The sequence below is a fragment of the Rhea americana genome, unplaced genomic scaffold (genome assembly GCF_003343005.1).
Source record: "Rhea americana isolate MKP2758 unplaced genomic scaffold, rheAme1 scaffold_19, whole genome shotgun sequence".
Taxonomy (NCBI): Eukaryota; Metazoa; Chordata; class Aves; order Rheiformes; family Rheidae; genus Rhea; species Rhea americana.
Genome location: NW_028186038.1, coordinates 2,504,882 through 2,526,410, shown reverse-complemented (window position 1 = coordinate 2,526,410; position 21,529 = coordinate 2,504,882). Strand labels below are relative to the sequence as shown.

The window sequence follows — 21,529 nt, the reverse complement described above, 5'->3', positions numbered from 1 at the left end:
GCCTGCCATGTCCCAGGGCTCAGGACAGCATRGAGCAAGGTGGTTGTGGAAGTATCTGAACTCAACCTCTGCCATTGCTCCAGGGAAGGACTGCAGTAATCTTACAGCTACAAATTGGCAAATTAACATTCAGCAAGAAATCAGGGACACTTTTTAGCCAGCAATGGKAAAGATGAGGCACACTTCTAGGAAAACAAGATAAACACTAAACCAGCCAGACTAATATAAGGATTGTAGARAAGAGTCTACATTGAGTCTTCTGTGATTTTCATCTACAGCTTATCATACCCATGGGAATATAGTAATACTAAAGTGTGATTTAGAGCTACTATTTAAAATATATTTCATTTAAAAAAAAGAAAAAGACATACCTTGCATGCTGAAATCGACTGCAGATCACTGAAAGCCTTAGGGGTCATTTCTCAACAGAAGTGTAAAATGTACATTTCTTTAATACACCAGGTATCTTAAGAGAGTCAAACACRTATAATCCAATCTGATAATTTGACAGAAAACTCAAAATAGAGTTTGTGTATCTAGAAATTGCCCCACTGTTGTTTTCAGGAAAAGATTCCTCCTTTGAGGAACACCTATGCTGTTGCACTACAGCTCACATAACACTCAACAGCTTTAATSAGAATAGGAGCTTATTTCAGGTAGGTGCAAATTCACATAAGTCCATTGAACTTAACCACTAAGGTTCTTCCAAAAATTTGTCCCAACTATGGCCCTGGAGAAGTGACAAATGGGCCCCTGGAAACAAAGASAGCATGCTTCATCCACACCAGCAACTGCCCCATCTCCTTGGCAATACGGGAGCATCTTGCAATGCAGTCGCTGACCAGAGACTCTCAGGTATAGAGCAGCTTTGCGACAGACRCACTGAGCTAGCAGACCTTGCAGGGAAGCAGTGGGGATTTCCTTCCAGCTCTGTGCRAGTTTTCCTTGTCATTGTTTTCAGCCTATTTCCTGAATAGTCACTCTTGTATTTAATCAAGCCAAACCATGCTTAYAGTATTTTCATAGACTGTTTTTCCCAGCCCGCTGATAATTCCTAATGCTTTTCTCCGTGGTGACAATCTTTCTGGTAATTAGTGATAATTATTCACCAAATTTTTCCTACTTAGTGATATTAGAGAGAGACTACATGTGCTGTGTGCCTGCTCTGCAAGCCTACAGCTGCTTTACTTTGCTACCATGTCCCTTTTCAAGCCCACATTAAGTTTGCTTCACCAGAAATGCCCACAAACCACATTTATTTCTAACAGCTTTAAGTACAAGCTTCCCTTTTTAATTAAAGCCTACCTTCCTCTGTTAAAAGGTCTGCTGGAAGCTTTTTATTTATTTATTTATATTTCTTACTCTAATATTAAAGGTGTGTTTAAAGTTTCCATTAACCATTTACAGCAGTGACAATATTATCAGGCATCTTTAATATTCGCACACTATGGCATCAGGCCAAAAGTAGTTTATGGGACTTTAGCACTAAATACCACAGATCTTTCAGACACAAGGTTAAAATAATTTACAGTTATAATATTCACAAAACATAGACGTTAGTACAATTATCAGAGATCAGAGGTCTTCTGTTGGCTTAATTTATATKTAAAACATTAGATGAAAGCTTTGGCTAAACTTACACTCCCAATACCAGGGGCCTATTTCACAAGGTACTGCACCTCCTGGATGTTAAAAGTGCTTAGTTTACAGTATGTAATTCTGAGATACAATCATCTCAAAATCACTAGCTTAGATCTTCAAGCAATTTTAAAGTAAATCCCAAAGAAGTTACTTATCCAAATTAATGATATCACTTTATATCCAAGTTAATGATACCTATGACACCATTCCATAACCAGCAGAGGTATACGCAAAAAGTTTGCTCACTTTTGGATTATAGAAGTGCCWCCACTTTATAGTAAACATCACAAAATACAGGGAAAACACTGTGGTATTAAACAGCATCATATGGGCGCCACAGGGAGGCCAGATGAAATGTACAGGTTATCCCCAGGCACATTACTACTTTTGGAGTACAGCCGGGCTGACACGGATGCCTGTTAGCCCCAAAGGGCAAAGCAGGCGCAAGTCACCACATGAAGCACATCCATGCCAGGACTCACAAGGACGTATGTTGGGCCCCTCCATGTATTTGGAAGAAACAATCTTCCATCTGCAGCCAGCTGCTGGCAGAAACACGCTTTCAAGCACCAATCAGTTGGAGGAGACCATGTAACTGGTTGGTATAGTAAGCTTTATACTGTGATTCCAAACAAAAATATGTTTTTAAYTTGTCTTTTTTTCAGACAAGGATCTGCTAACAGCTTAGTCCTATCATTCTTCACTCTCACAAACAGCTGAGCTTCAGCTGGGGTCTTTCCCTGTTAGGCTACTGCAACAGTTCCAAAATCGGCAGTTTTGGTGAAAGCTTAGTCAGGCTCTAACACGGTTAGTGCTGCCAAATCAGGATCACCCATTGCAAAGTTGTTGGCTTTTTCCTTTTAATTTACCAGCATCATTTTCAACTAATGCTTCATACACAAGACTGACTTGCACAGGAACTGTATGAATTTTGTGTCTACCATGATTTTTTTTTCAATGAACTCAATGCATAAAACGCTCATTAATCAGAGGCAGAGCCACTGCTAAGAGAAAGCGACCAAGTGGAGGGAAGTGAAAAGCAAGGAAGAAAGAGGCAGACCAATGTGCATAACTTTTAAATATTGCTGCATCACAGACTGTTTTCTTTTCAAATAGAAAACTGTAGGATACAGCAGCAGCAGGACACAAGCAGCTCAGATTTTCTCTGGGCAGCTACATTTACTGCTTAGCAGCAGACTTCAATGATACTCTGATGATTCAACACAATTACTTAATATATGCTATGACTAATTATGAACAATTGAACCTCAAGCAGCACATCAGAGCTAACTTGTAGTTTACAGAAACAGATGTGGGGACACAGCAACTGGACCTTTCAAGTGATGACTAAATGCTGTTTCCAGAGACTTTCCTTTGGCTCCCTTGACYGTTGTTACCTTACAGCTACAAGAGGCTTCTAAAAGCCAAAAAACACCTTTGGGTCAACTGCTCTGCATGTACATAAGTGAGCAGCCTATCTCCTGCTGGAGGTGCCTCCAAAGAACCAGCCGACTTCCAAGCGCACACGAACAAGGCATTAGCAAGACACTGCTTTGCTCCCAATTACATAACCTGCACTCAAAATGGCTGTCATATGCCTGCCATAGGGCTATTAACCTTTATTTCCATAAAGCAAAGAAAATAAATCCTTAGCCAAGTAAGAGTAAAGGGATTTTATTCTTATCTTTATTATGTTTCCATAATAAGCATTTTTATAAGAACTATTTTGAAAAAAACACACTAAAAATTAAACTGTATAAACTGCCTAAAAATCTACACGTAAGTAGAACCTGCAGCAGGAAAGCAGAGGATTCCCTTTGTCCTATACAAATGTATTTTCATTGATCCCATGCTAGTTCTTCTCCCTCAAGGGCTATTGTCCAGGCAGCAGAGGAAGCATAACCATCAGAACCATCCCAGGCCGCCGTTGTAAYGGCACAGAAAGGGCAAATCTCCAGCCTGCTTTGTTAGATCCTCTCTATCAGGGCAAAACACTGACAGCCAAAGAGGTGGCAGCCTATTCTTGGATGCATTTGTGTATGTGCTGACACTACCAACTACATTACCAGTTGTCCATAAGTTGTCCAAATATTACTCCAAGTATTGTACAGAGATCGTTGTACTGACTCTTTTCACGTTCACCACATAGTTGTCACATAACGGTCTTCCTCAGCTACTCTCAAAAACTTGATCCAAACCAGTTACCTGTCAAGTTGAAATCAATCATCTTTTCAATTTTGTTAGTAAYGGAGGTCCAGGATAACCCAGTTAAAGAGAAAACATGCATACTTTTCCAGCTTCCAGACCTACGCTACCCCAGGCAGAAGCACTTTGCATTTTGTTGCACATGATCACCCAGTACTTCGTTACTCTGTTCAGTCTTTCCCCTTCCRTCAGGACAGGAGCAGAGCTGGCCAACGCCAGTTTGCTATGCAGACAGTGGGCAGCTTTGAGGGGAGCAYTGGCTAGCCTGTGTTTTACTCCTCTGCAACTTTAGAGCAGCAGGAGACACCCCCCTCCTAGCAATCAAACACTAAATGTAGTATGAGTTCATGAGTTAYCTACACTCGCTAATGAAATAAGAAAACAGAACATCAATTAGTTTCACTTAAAGAAATCTGGAACCTGCCTTCATCTGCTGACTCTCCAGCAGGCATTTACGAGGGGCGTGGGAGGGAGAACTGATATACTTCTATCCTTGTTTTAGGTGAAATAAGTTGGGGAAGAAGGATATCATTAAAGTATACCAAAACTACATTAGAACACCAAAATACAGGTTGAGAAGAAAGGAAAAAGAGAAAAAAAGGATTTTAGTACAGTAGCTAGGGTACCATCAGCCCAGCACAGTCATTTCTAATACTACGGGCACATTCCCCAGCTCTTCGTGCTTCTGCCTGAACAATGCTTTGTCACAACTCATGTCCTTAAAACCTACTGTATGAGACTTGAAAATAGATCTTGGGATGCTGTCCTGAGTCAGTCTATCAGCTGGAAATCTACTGGATGAAACCAAGTGACCCCCCCCCCAGCACATTACAGTACTGTTTTGAGGCATACTGTACTACACGCTCTTCCCTTTCGTCAAAAAAATAAAACAAAAACACAAAACCCACACCCCACTGGCCCAAACAAATTTAACTTGGAAACACTGCCAAGGACTGCCTACTTTAACGGAAATCATGCCAAGCACAGGTGAAAAAGCAATCTCCCAGTTTCTGCATCCTAAAATTACACTACTGTCAAGCTGGAGCAGAAGATTTTTGTTTTTGTTTCCCCCCACGCTGAATGAAAAGAACAAACCTCTTTAATTAATGGTTCGCAAAGTTACTCCAAGCCATTGTTTTACCAATTAGAGCATTTCCAGCTACTCCCTCAGTGGCACGTGCTGATTTTTAGGTCAGTTAAAAGATTAAAGCTGTATACAAGAGATTTTTCCCCTCCACTGGTTATCGTGGTCAGAAAGCCAGGGCAGGCGAAGGGTCACAGTGAAGGTCACACGGAGCCCCAAATCGCTCCGCTATTACTGCTGCACTGACAAGCGTGTGGCAGTTTAATTAGAGCAGAACAACGAAGAGATCCCCCCAGCAAGCAGGCTACCAGCTTATTTCCCAAAGAATACAGTAACCTGGAATCTTACTGCTAATTGAAACCCTGAAAATCATATTTAAAAAAGACTTATAACATCAAGAGAACAAGCATCTATGTTAGTACTACTTCAAAACCTGGAATCTGAAAATATGTAGGGTTCCAATGGYGACTTTCATCTCTGATTTTCAGCATTCTCTCCACTTTTAAGGCTGAATATCTAGGCAGCAGCCATTACAGGAAGAGAAATGCTGTTAACATCTTTCCTCTGAACATATTGCTGCTCAACAATAGAGAAATCATGAGCAGATGCCTGCTTTAATACGTGCAAATGTATTTTCGCAACAATTTGTCTTCCTTGGAATGAATTTTTTTCAATTATGTTTCAAATGGCTACAAATGACGTGCTACTTCCTTATTGCAAAAATATTAAATTCTGATAATTATTTAAAAAACAGGAAATTATCAGTATATTAAAAAGAACTTCAGTGAAGATAAAGAGGTGGGAAGAAAACAGCTGCCATCTGCAGCCATCTGCAATGTGCTGCAGCAGCGTGCATCTATCGCACTGTCGTCACCGCAGTTGGGCTTCCTGTGACGGACAAAAGCTGGGTGACTTCTGTGCCCACCTACCCCACCAGCTCTCCCAGGGCTGCCRAGTTAAAAGCAGGAAGGAAGGAAGGAAGGAAAGGGAAAAAAAAGAAAGGAGAAGAACTAATAACAAACCACAGAGACCCCTTTAATTCTTTCAGAACATTAGAGAATAAAAATTCACACTAAATTTGATGGGTTCAGTTCCGTCAAGACATAGGCTCCTCATTGCTTTGCTTTCAGAAACAGAGCATTCTCGATCTGTAAACAGYGGTTTTTACCTATGTAGCACATTTAGCAACTCATTTTCCGTCACACTACTCACTTTCAGAGGGCAAATCCTTAGCTTTGTCTTGGTGTGCCTCTGTTGTATAATGCTAGAAAAGCAGCAATAAAACAAAAAAAGAAAACACTTTCTATACACTGCTGTGGTGACTATGTCTGAGTCAAAAGGGGCCTACAATCCATGGCTAAGAAATCTGCTCTGCAAGAATCTTAGTGCTCAAAGGCTCTCCTAGAAGTAAAGCCTTGCCATGGGATCCCTAGTGAGGAGGAATGGGGGAGAAGCATCTTTATCCCCAGGGTTACTCTACAGCACCGCGTGCCACATATCTGCTGCCTGCCCCCCAAAATTAGCACATCTCACAGTGCTGATAAGCACACTGGTCTCAGTGCTTTCAGGCTGAATGAGAATGTGCAAAGGCACCTGTTCTCCAACAAACTTCCCACACAACACATGGGAGCAAAAAGTGACAGGTGATACCAAGCCCATAGCTGTTCCTGCAGGGGAAGCCGTTCCTGCTTTTAAAAAGCACTCAATCTTATTCAATTTTAATGTCTTGTATTTTGTGACCAATTTGACTGTGTATCTGGTCCACCGAGCACCATCCCATGCGCCATCTCCCCCCTCTGGCTACTTTTAGATTGCATTGATTGTTAATACCAGCGCTCAGACAATCATCATTTTGAAAAGACTTCATAATTTTGAAGTCTTCCTTCTTTGGCTGCAGGGGAGTTCTTTTGTATCATTTCATTTATAGATTAYCAGTGTGTTCAAGAGGGAAGGACAGAAAGCAACAATACACAAAGGACTATTCAGCATCTTAGCTATAAATCCTACCGGGAAAGAGAAATACAGTCATGACTTTGGGAATATTCTTCCTTCACTGATAATGTTATGGATAGTTCTTATGAAAACCTGGAGAAACCAAACAAATAYACTACTGTGCATTTATAGCAAAAAGTGTCAGCCAGTGGGGTCAAGTCTAACAACCAGCATAATGGCCAACCATGGTGAGAGCACTGGCTCCTAAGAATAACCACTTCCTAAGAATTAACAAACACATGCATAGACCACATCCTGTGCTTTCCAGAGTCTCTTCCCCCTCTGTTCAAATACTTTAATTGCAAGGCACCAGAAAGCTGACGCATGAATCTACAATATTACCATGTCTAAGGATACGGAGAGATGACTGCAAGCGATTAAGTTACTACAAGCACAAGACAGTAATGGTCAAGGCAATCTGATCTGCTACAGTCTTATATTTGCAATGACTGAAGATCAACTTCCATGCAAATCTGTTCTAATCAGAGTGCTTGCAACTGCATAGATAAATGCCCAATGACTGAAATACTCAGCTATCCACAAGGTTTGGACTGATAGAGCTTTAGAAAAAGCAGACCAAGTTCTAGGTCTTCTTTGAAAAAATACAGACTGTGTCAGGGCAGGTTGGTTAGTTTTTGCCCTGGGAGTATGGTAAACTTTGTAAACTTTAACCTTGGTTACAGACATCTTTTAAAAGCTTAACTAGAGCACGAAGGTTGCTAGGGTCACTAGTGACTTCGAAAGAACAAATTCATGAYCAATTCCTCAGATGAGAGGCAACAGAAAAGGATGGAAAATTGGAGAGACCTCCACAGATGTTTAGGCACAGATGTTCCCTTTCCCCAAGATTAAAAACTCAAACAAAAGCCCAGCAGGACAAATAATCGTCTCTCTCAAATCCACATACTCTGTGCCAGCCTTCTCCGGCACAAGTACTGGCAATGTGTAGGGCTGCTAGATGCTCACCCTTCCCCCCCCCCCCCCCCCCCAAAAAAAAAAAAAAAAAAAAAAAAGGTAAGAATAGGTAAGAGCTTTCTCACCCAGATAAAACTTCCCCCACTGAAAACTTGTAAGAAACTCTGCTGCCATAAGAAAGAGAAGGCAGCACTGTGCATGGTTAGCACAAACAGAAGGAGCCAACACATGGCCACAAAGGGCAGGGGGAAGAAAGAAATAAACACAGAAAAAAACCCAAAGACACTACAGTGCAAGAGGAGTCAAAAAGTTTATCAGTATGGGACTAATGGATGCTCATATCTCTGCAAAAGACTTGAACTGTTCCAGCTCCCTTGCCTTTTTAGAAAGCGGAATAGTGTAAAGTCTACTGCTCTCTCTCTGCCCCAAGAGAGAAAGAAACATATTTGTAAGTTGGCAGTCATGTACAAAGTATTGCCCCTCTGCAAACAAAATTCAATAAATCCCTCCAGAAGAATCCTATAGGGAGAGCGTGCCAGCATGCACAAGAGTGCATGAGAGAGCGAGCCTGTGAGAACTACATTAGCCATACAAAAAAGACTAGATATTTCCTTGTAGGCAGAGCTAGACAGATGCGGTGTATAGGTTATCCRATTTGACACAAGTTTTTCTTGATAAAGCCTAAGCAAGAAAAAAATAACTGATAACACAAGACAATAAAACACATGAAGGTTTTTTTTTGGATCCAACCTCAGAAAAATAGTTTCACACTTTATATCCTTAGAGACAAAGTTACTCACATGGTGCTGATAACTCAAACTTTTTTAAAATATGTTCTTTAGTACATATTATATAACATCATGTCATGTTAGACATTTTTCTCCTTAATGTATAAAAGCACACATATTAAGATACAGTTTCTTTCACTGTTTACATAATCAGAACATCCTCCTACTTTTCCAGGGAAGTACTGCTCATTTATTTTCCTGCTTGTGCATTATTTGAGCATGGCTACCAGATGATTGATCAACCAAACCAGTCACCTATGACAGCTGTTCTGGTGCCATGAAAATACAGGAGAGATGAAAACGGATCAAAAAGAAGTGGCAATTAACAATTACTCAGGAGATCTCCTTGCAGTGACTCTTCCAGGACACAGAAGCTGCTGAGCTAGCTAATGACAGCACTTAAATTCATAATTGGTTACCACCCTGTCAACCTGTCTCAACAGGCCAAAGTTAGATAATTCAATAGAAAGTATCAAAATCACTTGTGTCTGCTATAGGAACTCCAGGTGTACTAAATGTCATTCTTCTCCTTCCAAAAGCCACTCATCACTTTTGTGCAAGTGTTCTGAGAAGAAATTAAAGGAATGAGAGCATCTTAAAGGCTCAATCTTGAATGCTCTTCCAGCTGATCCACATCAATGCCTATCACTCATTGCATGACCACCACTACTGCTCTCTGCAACCCAGGAGCAGCTGCTGCCTGCTTTGCTCAACCATCCCCCATGCTAATACTAAYGACCGAAGAGATTTTTCTTTTTCTCCCCAAAAGCCAGTTACAATATAATTCTGTATCCTATCAGCTAGCTACAAAATAGCAAATAAAAACTTCTGCAACCAGTTCTGACAAGTAAATCTCTTAGAAGTAAGGCAGCGATTCAACCCCAGATCAAATCCAGGGCAGTTGCAAGAGGGGCAGAGATGGGGTGTGTGTGTTGAGGGGGGGGGGGACGTCCCTGTTCCACCAGACATCTTGCAAGCCAGTGCTCTTGATAGGCAAGAACGCACAGTAGAAGGGCTAGATCCCTCTACAAACATCCTCTACAACAAGATGAAGAAACTACTGCAGCTCTTCTCCAYCAGTAATCAGAAAAACTAAAGGAAGAAATTTCCACTATGCCTATGTTGTACAAAAGAGAAGACCATGTTCCACCTTCCCGCTCAATATTTCCTACCCTCAAATCATACCCTCAGCAGAAGAAATAGTTAGGATGAAGAGAGGAAAGGAAGGAGGAATAAAGCACTGAGATGACACAAAACAACACATAACCAACTGCCTGGCAAGGTCACCTGTAGAAAGACACATAACCACATGTTTCCAACTGTTATCATCTATCACACAAGGTTTTGATTTTTTTCTTAACCCAGTTCAGTTTCCATTGAAGGTTTACAATCAGTAACAACACTCAACTGATTGTTTTCAGCAGTGATTTCCATTCCAGTAAATAAATACATCTTCTGCATCTCAATAGGAGAGATTTTTTAAAAAAAAAGAAAAAAGAAGACTTAATTTTTACAAAAATGTAAACCTTCCACAAGAACCCTGACATCACCCACTTTTCCTCTTCATGCAGTGCTCAGCTCTCACTGGAAACTATCAGACAGAATGGCTTTCATCTCATGCAAGGGTGTGTGTGTGCAGGGAAGGGGGGATTTGGAATGACAAAGCACAGGGAAAAYACCCTAAAACCTTGCAAACTAACAGCTCATCCTAGGGTTGTGTAAAGCAACTTGCAGCTTCAAGCAAATGTGGTTGAGAGGTTGAAACATGACAGTATCTAAAAAGATCACCTTCAACTACTGTGACTCACTCAGTTGGACTGAAATCTGCCAATCAGCATGTTTTTAAACAGCACTTGGAATCCGTTATGGACATAATGCTCTGTTTGGGGTGGGGAGCTTTCCTTTTAAGCTGTTCTTAAAAGTTAGGAAATAAAGACAGGGTTGTGTGTGCTTGCAAGAACTGGTTTTTTTGGCTAAGCAGACCAGCATGGATCGATTCCAGTTCTGTTATCCCACAGTCAGGGCCCAAGAAATTAAAGAGCTGCACCGACTCATTTGATTACCTGCAACAGTTTGTCCATCAAATTTCCTCCTTTGTTATACCAAAAGTGAGGTACCATTGAACCTCTACTTTTCCAGAGAACTAACCTACATTTTCCAGAAGGTCTCATCTTAAGATTTTTTCAGTGCTTCAGATACCAAACACTATCCACATATTTTTTTACTACTCCTGGAGAAGTTAAATTGGACACTTCTGGTTTTCAGTTGCGGTCCTGCGAAATACACTCAGATTCACATGTGGGCTCCTTCTAGCAGGGAAGCATCTACCTATCAAGCTAGCTGATTATCTCAACTCCAGAAGAGACAACTACTTGATGCTTCAAAGGAAGGTAAACGAAATCTCAGAGTGAATAACTGTGGAGTAACTGTTCACTATCTGTGGTTTACAACCTTTTATCTAGTCTAAATTTAAACAGTCGTTTGAGCTTGTAAAAGTATCTTTTCTGTATCTGTAACATGTAGACTCCTGTTWAGCTAAAGATTTTGTATGCAACTATATTGTTTGAGATTTGATTTTGAACTAATCTCCATAGTTATTCTCCTCAGAAATATGCAGCTTTACTACCAGAGTAATAAAGGGTCAAAGGTACTTTGAGATGGTAAGTTAAGCAAACTTATGAAAAGGTAAAAGTAATCACTTTCATGAAAGAAAGCACAMAAGACTATACACTCCTTTTGTTTAGTGTTTTGTTATGCACCCACATCCCTATAAGCTAGGATGGAAGAAGTGATAGGTAAACTATAAAAAAGGAGAGAGGGGAATTCTACATGAAGTATTCGCAGCAAGAATACCTGTGTAGAGAGGAAGGCAGAAAAAAATGCATTCAAAATAAATCCAAAGCTATTCTTAGTGCTTGGGCTAAACAGATTCCTCCACTATTTAAGGCAGAAGTTCTCTGACTTAGAGCACTCATGTGTGGTACCAGTGTGGTCTGRATGCATAGTTACATTCCTGCCAAGTGACCTGGAACACAATGTAGCACTTACTCCAGAAYGAGCAGCTATTCAAACTAGCAGATTAAGCTTGAACTGGATCAGAACCTTAAGCCATTGTGGTGGCCTAGCACCTTGGTTCAGTKTATGGAAGCAGATAGCTGGATTTACTGCACTATTGAATTAGTTTCATCTGGATAAAACACTTTACTGAAGTCTCAGGGGACAAAACTCATCTTACCAGCTGCCAGTAATAAGCAGATACTGATCAACCCTAGCATCTTCCTTATTAAGGTTACATAGCACCAGAACATATAATCACAATATAAGCTGTGGTGTGCATTTTCATCTTCCCTTACCTCTTTCAGTTCCTGTGCAACAGAATTAAGGCGTTCATTTTCAGACTGGGTGTTGGCAAGGACATTTTTCAGCTGCTTCAGTTCTGTCTGCAGCTCCATAACTTTTTTCATGTAGTACTCTTCCTTGGTAGCSGATTCCTGAATCAAGGTTTCCTCTCTGCTCTCTCCATCAGCTGCTACCTTCTTGTGGTTGGTATGGGCCTGTCCAAAAGCCTAGGATAGCAAGCAAGCCTCTTATTAGTAAATGTAGAATTTGGAATAAATAACTTTTCTTAAAAAAGTTGAAATTATTTACCCCCATATTTTTCTGATGCAAAATAATGCAAGCTTTTCCTACACCTATCTCTTTTTCTGAGATTAGATCTTTACAAGGTATACAGGGTTCAATGCAAGACTCTTGAAAGTAACATGCAGCGCCCAAACAGAGGCTTGTGGTACATTGGATATGTAGGCAAAACCTCATATAAACCCCTCTGGGGGAAACAACAAGCTATTGACTTGACAATGCTGTTAAAGACTTTGGTTTTCAACAAGGAGACTGAGATGAACAGACATTTCTGCACGTGCCTATTCTCTGTAGGTGATCAGACTTTCTTCTGCAGAGACCAAATCACTGAAAAAAAGATTTAGCATTAACAGCCTGTTCCACCTCGTAGTCTGTGCGTACACCCTCTCCTCCTGAGCCAGCTATTCCAAAGAAACATATTACCACACCCTCATCTGCTCACTGTGGAGATTACTGCCCCCTCAAACCTGCTAACCCATTTCAGTCCAAAGTGAACCAGGCTAGCAGACCTGCTCCTTAACCCGGTTAAGCTAACCTAGGTCACACTGGCTAAAGTAGGTCAGAGCATGCTCACCCAGACAGCTCTGCTGGCTACTCAGAGCAAGGCATCAATGACAAGGGCTTAGAGGCAGGTCTCACACAACTAATTTCTGCAGCAAAGCATACCTCTGTTCAGTCTTGATATTCTAATTGCTTAAATATTTTACCTCTTCCTTTTTATTTCTGGGGGTTTTCATTTTGTTTTAAACTCTGTCAGGTGATGTTTTTATCCATGTTCTCCAACACACAAGCAAGCAGCTCAGACAGACAACCTAACCCCTAGACTGCAGCATWTAAGAATCCTGTAGCAGTTTTTACTAATAGATGTTACAAAGCAAAGATTTTAACATTTTAAGTAGGCATCTACTTGTAAGAGTCTGCCTGGCAGATGGACTGAAGTCAATGAGATTAATGAACGCTATCCTTAAACCATGCATACGTGCAAAACAATCCAGTCCAAGATGTATTTGGAGCTTTCAGGTGCAACAGCATCTTTCAAGGTGCCAGTGTCCATACAGCAGGTTTTCATAGCCAACGTCAATACYATGCATGAAGCCAGCTCAAGGACAGATCAGCATCTCATAAAACTTGTCTATTTGCATTACATTTTCAATAATCATCTTTTGCTAGTTCTTTAAAACTATACTATCAATGCAGGAAAAAAAACTGCTTTGAATACAAGCAGGTTTCAATATTTTATTACGTCTCCAAATTAGACCAGGTTCATTACCAGCATAGTAATTATTGAATATACCAGTGCTGAAACAAATGACAGAATCGTTACGTTAAAGGTCTATGTTAAAGGCGCCCACATACTGCTGCTATCAGATTGTGCCTGCGTTTCAGATAAGCAAATCAGAGAATCAGGAGACAAATATCCATTGAAGAAATTCTAGTCAGATTCACTGAGATGACCCAAGGGAAATTAATAAGCGTCACATTTCAGACAGAAAGTAAAGCACCATCTGTGCAAGTCCTYGGCAAATCAGTTTCAACAAAGCAGCTTAAAAGCCTAAGATCACCATAAACGTTAAAGGGACAGCAAAAAAACCCACCCAAATAAAAACAAAACCAAAACAAAAATACATACAAGCCTCTCCTCAAATATATTATCATTTTTCCATAAAGAATCAGTATCTAAATTTTGGAGACTTAAATTTATTTTAAATCTAGGACAATGAAAAAGGGACTGCGGGCATCCATTTTCTTCCCAGCGGAGTGGCACCGCTTTCTCAGTAGTGGGATGCCAACATTGTGCATATTGTAAATTCAGGATACTCAAAGCCACATCTGATCAGCCATACAGCAGAGTCTCCAAGCATGATTAAATCAAGTAACTTAGTAATTCATTTAAGAAATAAGTTCTTGAGAATAATGACTAGTTAGTTTTAACACTTTAGATGCAGAGGCTAAGCCCTGGGCTTCTTTAAGGACCTAACAACTGAAGAGAGGATTTTGCCATTTTGCAGATGCTACTATTGATAATGAGTATTTGAATGCAATAACTGACATAATGGATAAGACTGGAAAATTTTTAATCCAATATTCTGTCTCCCACAGAGGCTAAAGCCAGAAGCTTCAGAGAAAGGTTTAAAAAAAAAAAAAAAAAAAAAAAATCTCCCAGAGTTGAGGATTGCCTTAAGCCTCAAAGCAGCAGGTTTAATGTAAATTTGGAAGATCTATTAACATTTAGTTATCCAAGTGAAATATCCCTTTATTTTCACGTCTCGATGCTTTTTTTGGCCATACTATCCTACAGCAATACGTTCTATATTTTAATCATACTCTTACACACCAGTTGTTTTCTTTGTTAGTTTATACTGACATGTTTGCCATGTTTTAATAAAAAAAATGTATTAGATATCTCAGTTACACTCCTCTATTCACAGGTAAAGGTGAGGTTCAGTAAGCTACCACTACTTATATATTAAAGAGAGTTTCCATACTCTGAGACAGTCAGAATCCCTTTTTAGAAGCTGCCTTTTATTATAGCTTGTCCTGAATGGCAAAACTAAGCAGATCAAACAGGAACTACAGATACCAGTTCACTTGGACCAACTGCAAAAATAAGCCCTGTCAGTGATTTTAGYTACAGCACTACAACATAAGAGACAGGCAAATCCTAGATTCAGGCAAAGGGCTCAGGCATCGTCCCTACCAAAGACGGCCATGGCTATTTCTGCACAGCAATGTGGTTATTCACTCTCAACCAGTAAGCTTCAATTCTAGCAAAACCTAACATTAGATTGATAATATTGCTGTCCAGGGTCAGAAAGCTATTGAATAGAGAACTGTGAGCAACGGGACTCTCATACTCCACACCTTCATAACAGGCACCTGGTCAACAGAACAGGCAGCCTGGAATGACTGACTCCATCTGTATGTATTTATAAGGGAGCACTTTAAAAGTACCTCCATTTTTAACCACGCTTCATTATTTTTCTTGCCTTTACTTAAAAAAAAAAAAAGACTCCATATATTCCTCTTAAAAGCTATTTACATAACYGTAACAGGCTATGTAGAACAGGAAATACAACTTTAACAAAATTGTCCAAAATTACAGGGCAATGCAATTATCTTCCATGGCTACAATCTAGGTCTGTTTTAAATCAAGCTGTTATAAGGAAAATGAATTTTTACTAATGTACATGAAACCTATAAACCTTCATGCACCTAAGAAAGTCAGTATCGGCCTGTTCACTTTCTTTTTGTTGTAATGTCATAGAAAACACAGAAATAGAATTCACAGTTAAGTTACTCTGCTTTTAATCCTCTTCTGAAGCCTTTATTTCTGCCTACTATACTATCGTAATAGAAGAAAATAAAACATAGTAAATCWGAGCACTGGTTTTGCAGAGAACAAGGGAGCGATGTTGGGCTACTTGGCATCTTTGTAGTCTGCGCTACACTGAGTTTTGTTGCGTAATTCTGTTTTGGGCTGAGGTGGTGCAAGACCTTCTCCTGGCAAATCCTTGCCAGCTCCTATCAGGGAACTACAGGACTGACACTAGAGGACAGTGAGCAGCTGTGACAGTCACTTTCCCATTGAGTTAAAAAGCCCAGTTAACTATGGAGTGAAGGATACCCTAGATATCCTCTTCCTTACACTACCTAGAAAGAGGAGTCAACTACAGAGACATCTTTGCAGGAGAAATGTTCAAACGCAGTTAAAACGCAGCCTTGCTCCTACAGCTCTGAACGGATGGTTGCTGTTCCCCTATTAAAACCTGGATCAGAATGTGTATGTGCAAGAAGGATGTCCTGAAGTTGCCTGAACTTTATCTTCTTAGTGTATATACTGCAGACTTTACAAAATAATTCTTAGTTTCGACACAATTCATTTACACAGACTTTACTGTATGCTAGTACTGCRAAGTATTAAATTCTACTGAAGAGTAACCTCAAAGAGTTACCGCAATACACTGATATTAAAGGACAACTGAAGTTCCTCATACTTGTTTTCCTTTCAGGTTTCCCAGGGTCAGGTCAACAGTTTAAAATAAAGAAATATATAAAATAAATCAAAGAGCCCATGAACCAAAACATCCTCTAGCTAGTCATTCAACCAGATATGATCATCAGTATATCTGCAAAGCAATTTACACTGCTGGACAGAGGTACAATTTACTTTTATCTCTTCCTTATGGCAGGGTCTGCTTTTTTAGCTGACTAGGATTTTACTTCCTCTCTTCCTCTCTCGCATGCCTTACAGATTTTTTAAAAAGCATCTACTTGTGAAACAGAGGCTGTAGCCTCCATAAGTATGTTTCTCTTTTCAGTCTACCTTTCCATCCTGCTGAAGTACACAGTGAAGCAGTAATGCCCAATTTATGGGATGAGGTCTGCTCATGTGGCCTTAACTTTGCAAAGATACGGTTTTAAACTGATGACAAAGTAGAACTATACAATCTAGTTTGCTTCCAACAAGCYGGGTATGCCCTGAAAGGGTCCAGATCAAGTTCTGCTGCAGACTAAAACATTTTTTTCCCCTGTTTCAAATGGTAATGTGAACAAACTAAGTTAGTAMGCTTTTTCCTGGAAACAATGACAATGCAGAAAGCTGCTGATTAACTGAAATACAGACAAAGTTTATCTCGTCAGACTGCTGTCACCTATCAGTAACATAAGTATACGTTATCCTTCAGCCCCAGAGAATTGTTTAGGAAATGCTGCCAAAGGCTAATTATGGCGCCACTGAAGCCAATGAGAATTTTAACCCAGCTGATGAAGGTTCACCAAAATAAGTATTATCAACTGAAATGCCCTTGAATCAAATTTCATGTTGCAATATTACTTGCATCAGTGGACTCAAAAGAATTAGTAWAGTACATAATCACTAACACACTCTTAAGGAGTCTAGAAAAATCTAATTGTGTTAAGGAGCTTTCTGTAAATTTAATCTTCAGCAAATGATGCCTTAATCTCAAGAATTCAAAACTCTCCATAATAATTAAGASTGGAAAAAGAAATTTGGATAGGAAGGGAGGAGGAAGACTCATGTAGAAACTGGGATGTTATGCAAAACTGCCAAATCAAATCATTTCAAAGCCTTGGATCAAACTCCATTTAAATTGGGTTTAAAGTACCAATTTCCAAAAGACAGACTGGATAAAAGGCAAAGTTTCACCTAGGTTTGATGAATACAGAGCTTCAGCTGTATATTTTAYATGAAGAACCCAATCAACTCTCTTGGAGACGAGGACATATTTTTCCATGTAATCCATAGTAGTGAAATATTAAGAGACCTCACATAAAATAGCACACTTCAGGAAAGTAGTTCTTTGAAGATCAGAAATACTTGTTAATATTTTAGGTACTTTTTAATGATCTTGTTAAGATTTTAAACCTAATCTTTTAGAAGAAAAGGTTCGGCCTTCGCATTCACTGATCTTAAGAAATGTGAAGAATCTCTGAAAGAAGCTAGTTTGAAAGTTTAAAACATTGTTCTCCTCTTAAAATGCCCAGYGTGATACAGGAGATGCACGAATTGACCTTAGTCATGCTCAAATCCCAGCAAAGCCCCAGCCCTCATGGAATTTCAGAACAGAGATGTTCTGTTTGCCTCCCTCTTAGATTTGTCATTCCAGACATCTATTAGTCAGAAGCAGAAAATCCCAAAGATGACAAAATTTACTCAAATTTACTAGATACACTTCTGTATTTTCTAAGACTTTCTAAACTGCACTGCTAAAAACAAGAGGTTCATGAACTACCTGGGGTCTGGTCAGCATAGCAGAAAGTCATAGGATCAAACTTTGGACCTCTTTCAGTCACAGGAAGAAGGTGACCTTGTAGAGTGGCTGCTCATCTCCTGATAGGCTAATACAGGTACCCTCCCTTTCCCCTTAAAAAAAAAAAAAAAAATCAAAAAACAAAAAAATCAAGCTGGGAAAGAGAAGTTTCTGAGCTGGAGCAAAAACCATCACCACCCCATTTCTTCAGTGACTTCTTTAAAAAACTGGCGTCCCCAAGGAACGTGCAAAGTTCTGCCGTTTGAGTTCAAATGCTGTACAAAGATTGGTATGCTTTGGAGGCAACTATATGCTGCCTCCTTAAACACTACATTATCTTTCTCAGCCTGTATATATTCTTCTTAAATTAGTGAGAGAGTCAAAATGCACCTCTGAATAAGAACAGGAAAGAGAAGAAAAAACCTCATAGCTACTTAAAGCAGGCACACTGACAAAGAATAACAAAATCCTGGAAATGTTATAGAGGAACAAACTCCACAATTAATCAACAGCAAAAGAAAGATTTCCCTCTTACTCAAAATTATGGAGAGTTTCTCTTGTCATAAAAACACACAAGAAAATGGAAAGAAACAAAAAATATTTTAGTGAAGGAGGTTTCTAAGATAAAGTGCTTAGAAATTCACATATCACCACTGGCATACTAAAATCTGTCCATTTAAAGAACCAATGGGACAGAGAAAGACAACTGCTTAAAAAGAATATAGATTTGGGGGATTGAGAAAAAGGCAGGAAATAAACAGCACAAAATCCTGAAGAGGTTCAGARCTCCACAGTACAAAGCAACTTCAGGACAGTACGGGCCATCCTAGCAACACCCACAACCTACTTCAGACAAAAGATAGATCTCCAGCTTGTAACAAAGTTGAAAAAGTTGAGGATATACATTTATTTCATTAAAATGTTTTGCTTTTGTATTTCTTTAAGCTGAATACAAGGCAAAACAATAAAAAAATTTTCTTTGGTCCAAACAGAGTATTTCACATTCTTTCCTTGCGAAGTTAGAAACAGCTAAGTAGTACCAAAATAGAAGTCCACCATTTTCTAAAATATGCCAAAGGTCAGATATTCAAAGTGACCTAAGTACTTGCTTAACAAGTTACACATCGCCTACAGCCAAGAACTGAGCACTAACTGTGATCTGGAGACAAGGATCCCGAGCTTGCTAACACCTCTTTGTATACAGGACAATAAATGACCATTTGGTCATTTGTGCAGCTGCCTGCTGTTTATCACAGCTCCGCAGCAAATGCACAGCTTCTTCTTTGAAAAAAGAAAACAAAACAACAAAAAAAGCACAAAAAAAACACAAACAAAAAACAAAAAAACCCTCACATACTGGTCCTTCACCCCAGTCACTCATGAGTGGCAGCAGGGGGGAAAAAAGTATTACAGCTATTAATGATTTCAACTTCTATTCTGTAATTGCTTACAATTTGTATTTACATATACTTGTGAAATAAAAGTTTTGCAAATTTCAACATATGACTCCCACTCTGCAAAAGACTCCTAACAAGGGCATACAAGAAACATCCCATGCAACTGTAAATTACCTTTATTACTTTTGAAGCAATGATAATCAAGAATTTTTTCAGCTACTAAGTGGCTTTAACACTGTGCTCAATTGAATCATCTGACTGACACATGATTCCTAGCAGGGAGGTGGTAACACGGCAGGCACCACCCCATGATCTTGTGCCTAATGCACTTCTTGGTAGGTTAAGATTGGAGCTTGAGACACAAGCTGTCTATTTGAATCTGCTCTCCGTCTGTCCCAACATTCAGGGAGGTTATTGCACTCCTCTTCCTCACCAGCTCAAGAATGTCAAATGCTTCTTCAATAAACCCAGGTTTTGAGCATTTCTGGAAGCTTGTTTTCCATTTGCAGGAGGAGGGAGGGAAAGACACTCTGATGAACATGGATAATAGCACATCTTTCAGTGAATGACATATATACTATCTAATTTTCCTACTGTGTATCAAGTCCATTTTCCGAAAGGGGAAGAAAGAAAAAGGAGAAGGTAAAATTCAAGTAAGCCAAAGTTTTCCAGAGCTCTACTCCTCCTTGCCTGAAACCCTTAAAGCATGCAGATATCCCAGGTGGCAAATATAGTTGCTGAGCAGAGAGTTTAACTAGTATTTTTTGCAATACAGTATTTACAGAAACATTAGGTGCTGCCCATACGGTCATACACATTCAGTACTCTGCAGCACGCACAATCATTGCTGGGAAACAGACTCTCCTGGCAAAACTAGACCCATGCACAGAGGGAGAACACGGCAAAAAAAGACTAGAATAGTGTTTCGTCCCTGATGCTTCAGAGAACTAAAAATTAATCTGCTGTTTCTAATCAAGAATAAAGAGTCTGAAAACCACCTACATAAAAAATACAAAYAAACATCTGAGTCAAGAATAATACAGAAAGAACAAAGTAGCAATATTTTAACTTACTAGTTTTCTCAAATTAGGCGGTAAGTGGAGCGAGAACTTAGCTGAACTGAGATGTCCTAACCCCATACTACTGTGATAGAAAAATGTGCAGACACCAAATTCAGATTCCCAGGGCAGGCAGCTACCTGCAAGCATGCAATCCTCCATCCCAATGCTGTCAGTGGGCCAACCAGTACTGACACCACCACCCAGTTGTCTGTCTTTATTAAAAATCAAATGTCTGTCTTTATTAAAAATCAAAAAGCTAGGCAAGGCCTTCCACTTTAAAAATCCTTCACTGATTTACAAAGAGAGGTTTCAGTGCAACTTGCAGGATTTAACTAAATAAAGCCTCCCAAGGAAAGGCTTTTGGAATAGGACTCAGACTTTGCCCTGAAGTATTTCAAACTGCTGTTGAAAAAGAATCACTCAGGAGCTCTCCTGCATTGCATTGGAATGAGACTTGGACAAGATGGAAAAGCACCAAAACTTTCAAGACCACATCCAAGCTTGGCAACAGTAGTAGGACAAAAATTTGAAAAAGTACCGCCTAAGCTCATTGATTCTAGCTTTAGAAAAGGGAGGGGGGGAGGTTGTTCCTTTTGTGATTTTGCAGGGCACAGCATTACAACGGAGAGAGCGAGCAAGAAATAGAGCACTGCTATAGGAGAAGATATAAGCGACAGCCATTCAGTTTGTTTTTGATCTGTGTATTGGTCACAGACCCTGCTAGAACTGAGGTTTCTCAGGCCACCGTTCATATAGCATAAACACAAGAGACACCTACGTGCCACTGTGTACTCCTAACAAATTTGTTGTCCAAAGTAATGAGCCTGTGCCATGGCCAGTCCAAAACTTAAGCTGCAGGAGTCAAAAGGTTCACTAGTACTGACTACAAACACAGAGCATAAGAGATGTTGCTGGCTGCAGCTGTGCACATATCTGTATACATATACAAGAAAAGGGAGAATAAGAGATTGAGCATTAGACTGGGAGCAGCAGATAGAAACTGGCTTTATTGCTATACTGCTTGTGAAGCCTGAAC

The 21,529-nt window shown here is 39.7% G+C and overlaps 1 protein-coding gene across 6 annotated transcripts in view; it reads right to left on the bottom strand.

The window, feature by feature from the left end:
* The window catches only part of BICD2 (BICD cargo adaptor 2), a 97,149-nt gene that overhangs the window by 33,687 nt on the left and 41,933 nt on the right, over positions 1 to 21,529 (bottom strand). For all 6 annotated transcript variants that reach the window (XM_085302383.1, XM_085302378.1, XM_085302377.1 and 3 more), the window contains exon 2: positions 11,979 to 12,191. In XM_085302383.1, the coding sequence (XP_085158509.1) occupies positions 11,979 to 12,191 (213 nt within the window). The remainder of the gene's footprint in view (positions 1 to 11,978; positions 12,192 to 21,529) is intronic.